The sequence below is a fragment of the Oryx dammah genome, unplaced genomic scaffold (genome assembly GCF_014754425.2).
Source record: "Oryx dammah isolate SB20612 unplaced genomic scaffold, SCBI_Odam_1.1 HiC_scaffold_9, whole genome shotgun sequence".
Classification (NCBI taxonomy): domain Eukaryota; kingdom Metazoa; phylum Chordata; class Mammalia; order Artiodactyla; family Bovidae; genus Oryx; species Oryx dammah.
This window is the reverse complement of record NW_024070193.1, coordinates 35,381,699-35,393,363: the sequence shown is the minus strand read 5'-3', so window position 1 is coordinate 35,393,363 and position 11,665 is coordinate 35,381,699. Positions and strand designations below refer to the sequence as shown.

Genomic DNA, 11,665 nt, shown 5'->3' with positions numbered 1-11,665 from the left:
CCTTTCCTCCTCCTACAGTGCTGTCTCCAGACTGTACGATCCCAGAAATTGAGACCACTGACTTTAACAGGTACATCAAGAGAAGAGTCAACCCACAAGAATCTTTCTAAAGCTTGGACAGTATAAAATTATATTTATAGTTGCAGAAAACATTGGCAAAAAAAAATTGACCAGAATGTCAAAAACTTTCAGTATTTCTGTTTCTGGATTTATTTATCATATAAAAATAAGGCCACACACATTGCTAACAATTTGTAATAATTACCTGAGAACTGTTCATGCACCCTCTTCCTTGGGATAATTCAAAATTGATTTTAAAATTAAACTTTGCTATGAGAAATTGCTTACTGGAGCCATTAGATTATTTTTGTTGGCTACTTTTTCCCTACTTTAATTTTTTTTTGCCAGAAAGCATTTTTTCTGCCATTTTTATTACCAAACCTGATACAAAAGTGAGTTGTGAATAATATCAAGTATATAGTTATGCTACTGGGTGCAAATATTTTTCTCCCAAGTTGATTCAGAGATAAAAGCACATCATTCTTTACAATAGTTTACATTTTTTAAAGAATCCCTAGTATAAACAAACAATTATGTTTTATTTCCAAAACTAGGGTCAGATTTTAAGTTACTGAACTAAATTGCTTAGAGCATATAAAATATGGACATCTTAGCTATAGAAAATGTAATTTCTTTCATATTGACCATCACTATCAAGAGATTTATATATACTCTCCATAAGCCACAGCAGTGACAACTCCATGCATTAATTTGGCACCTTCTGAATGTGTAATCATGTGTGAACACTAAAATTCCAAAGTGTTTAAAATTTCTTTATTTAATGTACCATAGATATTTACAAGATTTTAATAATATACACTTTTTCCTTTCCAAACGAGTCTGCTTTTGAATGTTACCTTGTCACAGGGACTTCTTTTTTTTTTTACAGAATAATTTGCTTTTTAAAAAATGAAAGATTTATGGTTTTATTCATCATATAAGTGGCTGAATAGTAAAACAACAAAAAATTGTGATGACAACTGACAGGAAATGGGTGCTAGGTTCTAAGACTGAAATGCCTCTGGAACTCAAACCTGCAAAATACAAAAATGAAACAAAATATATTGAGAAAAAGTAAAATCATTTGTTAGATTAATTCTTCATGAAGCAAATACATACTATTATTTCTCTTTTAATATCACATTTATTATACTGGTTTCACTTACATTGTGTTTAATTTTAGGAAGTGTTTTTAACCCTCTGATTTAGGATATCTGTTTTAAATATAAAAATAAAAAAGAAAAATGCCTAAAATTGGCCAAGTCTGACTAAAGGACAGAATAGCATTGGCCAACAGGTAGTGGCTGATGAGTTATATGAGTCACAGCTTCAGATAGATAAGTGAATGATTCTTCTAAAGCAGAAATAATAAATTACTATTATATACTAAATCTGACTGATTGGTGTTACCTGCTTAGGACATCATGTTGAGAGGATTTGAAAGTACTAACTCAGCTCACTACGAATGCCATAATTGGTTAGTGATGTCTGCAATGAAAATGGCAATGGAGATGTACCTCCAAGCACATCACACTTGTTCTCTCTGCTCTGAGAAGCTTGCAGGTACCCATGGAAAACCTTTCCAGTTTTGTGCCAACAGGATAAATCATATACATACCAGTGACAGTTGTGAAGGTGTTGTTGTTGTTGTTGTTGTTTGAGTTTCAATGAGGAAACATAAAACTGCTTGTCATATGTAAGCATGTTGTAAATTTGAGGGATTAAAGAAAATTGATCCATCACCTCTTGCTCACAATTGAAATATCGAAAAAATAGAACTTTTTTTTTCCAATGAATATTTAAACAGAAATTGGAAAGATTCATAGAGCCCAGATTTCATGCTGGCAGCTGTCTTTATTCAAAATCCACAACAGCAATGGTGATTCAACTTACTTGACATTTTTGGAATCCTAATTTCCTCACTGCTGCTTCCATCCCCTCCATCGCTAACTGTTCTTATTTCAATCAAGTAGTCCTCTTCAAAGGGAACCAGAAGCTCAGCAGATGTGTTGTTTGTTTCCAAAATATGAGTTTTACTATGTCTGTTTTGCCGGTACAGAATCTGAATAAAATGATAAATTATGTTAAATGGACATGTAGCTTCTCGAAGGTGCAGAAACTCTTACAGAACACTAGCACTGTGAGCCTTATACATGCTGTAGTCCTTGGATGGAAATATCTGGTCTACACTTTTTCTTTAAATTTGGTTGTTAAGAAAAAATATTTCATTTTTGGCCAATGCTTCTAAAATCAGTATAGATTTATCTCTATTAATTAAATAGCTTGAGGCCATTATCTCTGGAGCTTGCTGTGGAAAGTTACTTTTTAGTTTGGACCCATTTCAAGTGTGTGGATACTATATGCATTTGTCAGCAGATGATGTTCTTTACCACTGATGGAAATGGTTTGTCTTGATATTTGATGATTGGATTGGATTTCTTTGTTGGATTTCTTTTATATTGCTGATAGATGATATCCTTCTGTTGCTTAAGTTCTAGAAATCCTACTTGAATATACTTTTTGATCTCATTCTCATCTCACATTTTTAATATCTAAATACACAATCATATTTTTTGAATATGGATGAGTTGCTTGAAGAAAAAAAATGTTGCACACTGTAAAGATTTATTTGTTAATGCTTCATGACATATTACTGACCTCACAGTATAAAATTTACCATGAAGAACTTAAAAGCAGTAATGTTAAATATTTTCAAAGCATTAGAACAAAGATTCCTATATTTCCACATGCATAAAATTTGTTTCTTATTTGGTTCTAACATTTATCATTACTTAGGCAGCTAAGTGATCTGTTTAAAGGAAAAACAGAATACTCACCTTGTAGCCTAACACTTCAGACTCATTTTCCATAGTTTTTACATGCTCCCAGTTTAGGCATAACTTAGAGTTTGTCAACTTCCAGGCAATGTTAGCTGGTGGTTGGCTTGGAGCTTTAAAAAGATAATCAAAGATCCAAATGAATATTAATTAGCTCATGGTTACTGTATGACCCAACAACACGAAAAGGAAAAATAAGTCCTGGATAATTAGCATAAAAGGAGGTAAAATATTTTCAGTGTCATTTCAAATATCATATTAATTCTAATCAGAGGAAGTAAATTCATTCAAATTCCAGTCATATGGAAATGTTTTTGTGACAAACATGAATTAATAATGGTATGCTGCATTTCCAGTATTAATTTAGTAATCATTTCTGTTGAATTTGTTTACTTTACTATACATAAATAGATGGAGGGCTCCTTTATCTAATGTTTAATTTGCCCATCAATCAATGAGCCTCTCAGACAAACTCAGGTTGCAAACTTTTTACATATATCAGTACAGAGGTGTACATTCCCAGTAGTCCTTTACTTTTAATCTTGTATTAATTAAGACTCATTGACTATAAATAACACAACCAACTCAAGTTGTTTTAAACAAAATATTAGCAATAACCCCAAGCATCCTGCACCTTGCATCGAAACTAGACTGGCGATTCGTTTGGATTGTGAAGGATATAGGGGACTCTCTTGGAATTCATGGTAGAATGCAACAGAACCTCAGAGGAACAAAAAATGTCTGAAAGCCAAGAAGTTCCTCTCTCTACCTCTCACAGTAGTGTTTGCTGCATGCTAATCTTGCCATGGACCACCTCTTTCTTCTGTCAGTATATGCAGCAGAAATCAAGACTGCCAACCTCATCTGAGATTTGAAACCTCCTTTGTTGAGAGATAGTCCAAGCTAGAATGTCCAGGTAGAAGCTAATGATTGGCTTAATTTGGCCATATTCTATTTTACCCTAATCCATTGTGGCTAGACAGTGAGAAAGACATATGACTCTCAACACAGATAGAGCCAGTAGGCACTATAAAGAGGGAAAGTGATTAAAACTGGGTGATCATCCCAAAAGGTGTCTACCCTGCATCCAAACTGTGGTTTTAGTTCCCTGAGATGAATGTTTTCTGGGAGAAAGAAGGTGTGAAGTTCAAGAAGACATATTTAGAATTAGCCTTCTAAAGTAATGGATCTCATCCAACTGGAAGATTTTACATACAAGAAAACTAGAGTCCAGGTTGAAAGTCTGCTTCTTCAAAACCATATAGATAATGAGTACTTAAGCCCAGTCAGTATGCTGGTTTCTTGACTTTTAATCTAGTTTTTTTTTTTTCTTCTGCATGACAACATACTGCTTCTCAAAGATTTGAGTCCACGTGATTATTTTTGAGATTTAAGAAACTGAAGAGCAGCAGAGGCAAATATAAAACTACCCAGAAAGATGTTTTTGGCATCTTACTTGAATTTGTGAGGCTGAATGAGCATAATATTTAACTCATTATAACACTGATGGAAATAATTTCTTTTGGAGTTTTAACTCAATGGCTATTTAGTGTCTTATGTGCCACTGGAAGAATTATAGGGTGTCACCCAACATTGCCTTATGATATATCTACTTGCCTTCTCTAAGCCCATGGGATGTCATACACCTAGTCACTTATACCTCAACTGGCACATAGTAGAGAGAAAAACGTTTCACCCATGCTCCCATGGGGCTTAGTTCATATATTTTATTATGAATTTATCCCACTGAATTACAGTTATTCATGCTTTGTGTTTCTTTAAATTTACTGAGAATGCATTACCAGCCTCTAGCATAGTGCTTGGCATGTAGGCAGAGGCATATATATCATATATGTTGAATAAGTGACTGTGTAATAGATGGCTAAAGAAAATCTACTCAGGGTCCAATGTGATTTTCTCAGATCATGTAGATTCTGCACTGGACTGTGAGCAGACCCATAGGTGATACAATGTGGCAAATCTATTCATTATGCTGTCCTACAATTGAGGCTAATTGACATGATCAAACCTACAGAAATCCATATGAATTTATAAAATGAATATGCCAGGTAAATAAACCATGTCCTAGTACATTTCTTGACAATATAAACCAAATAATAATTAAAAGCCTGAGGGTTTTGCATGTAGTAAGAATTCAGTGAAGAGGAACTAAAGAGCCTCTTGAGAAGGTGAAAGAGGAGAGTGAAAAGTTGGCTTAAAGCTCAACATTCAGAAAACAAAGATCATGGCATCCGGTCCATCACTTCACAACAAATAGATGGAGAAACAATGAAAACAATGGCAGACTTTATTTTTTGGGCTCCAAAATGACTGCAGATGGTGACTGCAGCCATGAAATAAAAAGACGCTTACTCCTTGAAAGAAAAGATATGACCAACCTAGACAGCATATTAAAAAGCAGAGATGATATGGGGAGGGAGGTAGGAGGGGGGTTCAGGGTTGGGAACTCATGTACACCTGTGGTGGATTCGTGTCAATGTATGGCAAAACCAATACAGTATTGTAAAGTGAAAAAAATATAAAAAAATAAAATAAAAGTTCATTAGGAGTAAAAAAAAAAATCTCCAAGGTAGAGGAGTTTTGTGCTTTCTCACTTTAGGGAAGTATTGAGTCCTTAAGTTCACTGATAATTATTTTCTTAAATGTCCTTGGTATAATTTCATTTAAAACTTCTCACTCTATTGTGTATTATTATAGTTGATTGTATTATTTAATCTATGACAGTGTTCTCTACAGAGAATAAAACATTTAAAAATTAAAAAAAAAAAAGCAGAGACATTACTTTGCCAACAAAGGTCCATCTAGTCAACGCTATGGTTTTTCCAGTAGTCATGTTCAGATGTGATTGTTGGACTATAAAGAAAGCTGAGCACTGAACAATTAATGCTTTTGAACTGTGGTGTTGGAGAAGACTCTTGAGAGTCTCTTGTACTGCAAAGGAGATCCAACCAGTCCATCCTAAAGGAAATCAGTCCTGAATGTTCTTTGGAAGGACTGATGTTGAAGCTGAAACCAATAGTTTGGCCACCTGATACGAAGAGCTGACTCATTTGAAAAGACCCTGATGCTGGGAAAGATTGAGGGCAGGAGGAGAAGGGGATGACAGAGGATGAGATGGTTGGATGGCATCACCAACTCAATAGACGTGAGTTTGAGTAAGCTCTGGGAGTTGGCAATGGACAGGGAGGCCTGGCGTGCTGCAGTGCTTGGGGTTGTAAAGAGTTGGACACGACTGAGTGACTGAACTGAGCTGATGACAATGATTATAGTTTTTAACTGTTTTCCCTCAACTTAATTCAAAGTGCCCTTTCTAATCTTTCTCAATTATGAAAGAGAGAATATAAAAATTCTCACAAGATACCAAAATTTTAATATCTAGTATACTCTTTGGCACATTTATTTTATCTCTGGTCTTTAAAACAAAGTACTAACCTTAACAACTTCATGTAATCAATACAGAAAAAATAAAAATTCACATCTTTGATATCACTGGCAGTAACAGATTCTGAAGATATTATCTATTGCTATGTCTTTTCTATTTGTTTGCATGTTTAGATAAAAAGTACTCCTTTTATACTATGAATCCATTGATGATGCTTCAGATTGAGAAAAAGAAGAAATGACTTCTATTAAGTATATAGTAGTGATTGTGTCTCTGAGATTGGGATATTTGCATTTGTTTCCTCATCTACCATAACAGAAGTAAGGCATTCCATGGACATAAAATGAGAAACATTATATCAGGAATGAATCATGGAATGAATGGCTAATTGTATGGGTTATTGGGAATGCTTTATCCTTCATGCTATCTGGAAGGTGTAAAGAATTGGACTTTGAAGTCAGAGAAACCTGAATCTTCATATAGTCTCTTCCGAGAGGCCTGGTTTTCCAATTTTGGAATGAGACTAATATATCCTAGTTTATAAGACTTTTAGCTTCCATGAAATAAAATGAGAAATGTTCCTCCCTTGGTTAGTGGTACATAATAAATTGATCAGTAATTGTTAGCACTCTTTCCTATTAGTATCTATTCTTCACTGTGGTATTATGACATAGTCAGTTTTTCAATGGTGTTCAATGTGGATTGTTTCTAATAACACAATTCCAAAGATTGCAAATGATTCATTTCTTAAATATATTAGGTATATTTTCAAGATTTTCCCTTCATAATTTTCTTCTTCCTTCAGTTTTTTATGTACTTTTTGAAAGGCAGAAAAAACTGGGAAGTCTCAGCTAATTATCTGGAAAGTTCTCATAGTCCAGAGCTTTTCTTATTTTGTCCATGGGTGTGACTTCTATGTCTATGCCTTTTGTCTAGTATTGAGTTGGGAAAAAAGTTTGTTATTTCTAAAAGGTACTTCAGAAGGCCTTTAACAATTCTGGTTTCATGATTTTGTTGCATTTACCTAAACTGGATTGTAGATATCTATGACAAAATCAAAATTTCTTTCACCTTGAAAAACCAAAATACTGACACATGGATAATATAAAACACATGCCATGTATATTTATACCTCGTTGGTCACTGGTAAACTCAACAGCAAACATTTTTCCAATCTTTTGAAAGACTTTTGCAGGCAATTTCTAAAGACTAAATTATTTTCTATTAATCAAATGACAGAGCAACATTAAACTAGCCCTCTGCAGCTCTAATGGCTTCCCTGTGATCAATTTTTCTGTAGATGGCATTTATATTCAACTGTAGTTCACACTGTGAACTCAATTCAAAAACAACTTCTTATGTTACACTTCTAAGTAACAGCATGGGGTTGACATTTGGGAGAGAGAGAAAGAACATAAGTGCAAGATGAAATAAAAGCTTAATGCTTCCTTTATGTCTAAATATGGATTGATTGCATTATTTACAACAAGAAAAATTCAGTACAGAGTGCTAGTCAGTCAACATCAGGGGCCAAATTGAAGCCAAATTTGCAAACACTTTCTGTTACTGGGTCTGAATACTTCTGTCTATATAAGCAGTGCTTTTCCTCTCCCCTTTGCTCTTGGAATTGATGTAAATATTTTTCTCCCTTTAATTGTAAATCTAGATTTCTTTTAGTGATGTCTGTGTGAATCACAATATACCTGCAGTGGTCCTCAGTTGTCTTTTGGAAAGACATGATTTTCAGTAAGCTACAATACTTAATATCAAACCACTGATATTTATTTTAAAAATCCTATATTTAAATAAAATAGACTTTTATTTAAGAGTCTATCATCATCACCAGCAACAATAATAACAAAGACTTCAGAAACTTTGTATATACTGTTCCTTCTATTTGGAGGTCTCTTTGTCCACAAGGTCTCTTTTTTTTTTTTTTTTATTGTTATGTATATCTCAGCTTCTTAATTTCTTCATAGTAACTTTTCATAATTTATGATTATTTCACTTTTTCTTATTTTAATTTGCCTCCCCACTAAAAAAAAAAAAAAATTGCCTGAAGGCATATATCCTTTCTGTTTTAATCTCCATTAGTCACCTAACCCTGTTCATGGCTCATGGGAGACACTACTTTCTTGAGTGAAAAACTGATTCATCGTATTTCCAAAAATAAAAATAAAAAGGCTCTGTTTTCTGTTTATCCAATCAGAATAGGCAAAGATTTTGTTGAATGTGAACTCTGCTTTCTCACAATTTACAGTGGATGACCAAATATAAGATCGAAAATCGAGGCAGTGGCAGTATGAATGTGCGATGCATGTAGATTACTACTATTCAGAGTTAATTTTGGTGTCATCTAAAGGGCATGGAAAGTCAAAGTTAGACCCAGGGATGGCATTTAGAATCAGAGCTATCCTTGGTGTTTCATGAAAGCCATTTCTCATATTTTCTTTGCATGTTCTTCCATGACTCTTGAAGAAAATTTCTGCAACAAATTTATGAAAAGAAGGAAACTAGAAAGTAGATGAACTTTCCTACTTTAAGAAATGCAAAGGAAGTGAAACCACCTCTCAAGAAGAAATATAATAATATATGTTACCACTGTATGGCTGCCTCTGGATCACCTCGCTGTACATTATATCCTTTAGTTCTTAAAGAAAACTCTAGAGGAAAGTACAGTCATCTCTGTTTTTCAGTTGAGAAAAGAGGTTCTGAGTCGTTAAGTAAATAGACTTCTCACGCAGTTCATGGCTGAGCTGAGACTCACATTCAATTATTTCACTCTGAAGTCTTTTTCTAATTCTTTCCAAAAGTATCTCACAATAGGTCAAAGTTATGGAATCACTCAGAAAAAAAAAAAGCAAACATATTAAAGAGGAAATTTATAGATCAGTAGAAAAGATATTTATTTGTCTGTTTATAGGTATGATGGGATCACTACAAACTAAGAGAGTGCATAAAATCATATAATCAAATTTTAAATGTTAGATCAGTAAGTCCAGTGTTGCTAGATGAGGAATGGGAATGGAAAGTAATTTGTGGACAGACTGTGAACAGACTGTGAAAGATCTTGTATACCTTTCTCTAGTCTTTGTTTTCTGAAATAGAGGAGACAATGAAATTTTGAAATTAAAAGAGGATGTGATTCTGTTCAAGGAGGAAAAAATCTCAAGGCAGTTTGAGGTTTGGACTGAAGATTTGAGAGTCTGGAGACAGGGAGACACTATTTAGATGGTTAGAGATGAACTCTACAAATTAGCACAATGTCCATGGGATCCAGAGATTCAGTGTCTATATTCATTATATGCCAGTCCAACAAATGCCACAACAGAATCTTTCTAAGCATCTTTTTTTTTGTATCTAGGAATTAATGTCCTTTAATAATTAAGATAATATACTGAATATTAATACTAGGCTAAGACTTAAATGTGCTCAGTATTTTGTAACTGTGATTGGCAGAATTAGGGCCTCCCAAGCATGTCCAGGTTCTGATTCCTCAAACCTGTGGATATCTTACTTTATATGGAAAAGGGGATGTTGCACTTATAATTATGTTGAGGATATTGACATGGAGCAATAACCCTGGATTCTCTGGGTACGTTCAGTGTGATCAAAATGATGCTTATGAAGGAAAGAGCCAGGGTCCGAGGAAATGTGAAAGGCAGAAGTAGAAGGTCCGAGTCAGAGGGAGACTTGAAGATATCACGCTGTTGGCATTGAAGATAGAGGAAAGGGCCACAAGCCAAGTGGTATGTGTTGTCTCCAAAAACCAGAAAATTCAAGGAAACAGGTGCTTTTCTAGAGCTTCCAAAAGGAGCTCAGAAGCTTACCCAAAGCTTGTTTTCCAACCAGTGAAACTCATTTTTGATTCAACATTTAGAAGTACATAATAACAAATTTATATATTTTTTTAAACACTAGGTTGTGGTAATTTGAATAGTAACAATAGAAGACTAAAGTAGTTTCTGTTAGATTTTCCAATGACAGTGATAAAGAATGTTGAAAGAATAAAATTAGGGATTTGATTGGTATTCAAATACAAAACGGAGTCTTGTAGAACCTTACTCTCAAGTCCTTGTTGGATATTTTGATAAAAGAGTTAATGCAAACAGTCTGGTGTAAGCAAAATTTAAGAAATATTGAAAGAAGATGCTCATGAAAGAAATTAGGAATTACAAGAGGTTTTATTCGTTTTTTTAATGAAAAAGAAGAGGGATGCTAAACTTCACTTTATACTTTCTGACTCTCATCTCACTCTTCTCTCACCAGATATATTCTAGCACTATAGCACTTGGATAAAAGTACTCCTTGTTAATGAAATTGTTTTCAAAGGATATGTCTCACACTCTTTGATGAGCTGAACTCATGTGAACACTAAGACAAACCACCAATAAAGTTCTTGGCATTTAATCAAAGTTTCAGTCAAGCCCATTTGTAGGACCAAGTGGGTCAGCTGAACACATCTCTTACTACTGTGTCTGAAACAAGTTTTCTGCTTAAACACATAGAGTAGGTTAGCATAAACTATCATATGGTTGATTTAGGATGCATGAGCAATCAAACTATCAAATTCAAGGTAAAGAAAAAACTTTTATTTTTAAGGTTATATATGTGTGTAATCTGTATGCAGGTCAGGAAGTAACAGTTGAAACTGGACAAATAGGGAAAAGAGTACGTCAAGGCTGTATATTGTAACCCTGCTTATTTAACTTATATGCAGAGTACATCATGAGAAATGCTGGGCCGGATGAAGCACAAGCTTGAATCAAAATTGCTGGGAGAAATATCAATAAACCTCACATATGCAAATAACACCACACTTATGGCAGAAAGCGAAGAAGAACTTTAGAGTGTCTTGATGAAAGTGAAAGAGGAGAGTGAAAATATTGGCTTAAAGCTCAGCACTCAGAAAAATAAGATCATGGCATCTGATCCCATCACTTCATGGCAAATAAATGGGGAAACAGTGACAGACTTTATTTTTGGGGGGACTCCAAAATCACTGCAGATGGTGACTGCAGCCATGAAATTAAAAGACGCTTACTCCTTGGAAGAAATTTATGACCAACATAGACAGCATATTAAAAAGCAGAGACATTACTTTGCCAGCAAAGGTCCGTCTAGTCAAGGCTATGATTTTTCCAGTAGTCATGTATGGATGTGAGAGTTGGACTATAAAGAGAGCTGAGTGCCAAAGAATTGATACTTTTGAATTGTGATGTTGGAGAAGACTCTTGAGAGTCCCTTGGACAGCAAGGAGATCCAACCAGTCCATCCTAAAGGAGATCAGTCCTGGGTGTTCACTGGAAGGACTGATGCTGAAGCTGAAACCCCAATACTTTGGCCACCTGATGCGAAGAACTGA

At 34.5% G+C, this 11,665-nt stretch overlaps 1 protein-coding gene across 1 annotated transcript in view; it reads right to left on the bottom strand.

The window, feature by feature from the left end:
* Positions 1–934: 934 nt before the first annotated feature.
* Positions 935–11,665, bottom strand: part of CNTN6 (contactin 6) — a 176,730-nt gene continuing 165,999 nt past the window's right edge. The window contains 4 exon segments of the mRNA XM_040246391.1: positions 935–1,025; positions 1,027–1,094; positions 1,954–2,122; positions 2,898–3,010. Of these exon segments, the coding sequence (XP_040102325.1) occupies positions 987–1,025; positions 1,027–1,094; positions 1,954–2,122; positions 2,898–3,010 (389 nt within the window). The 3' untranslated portion in view covers positions 935–986.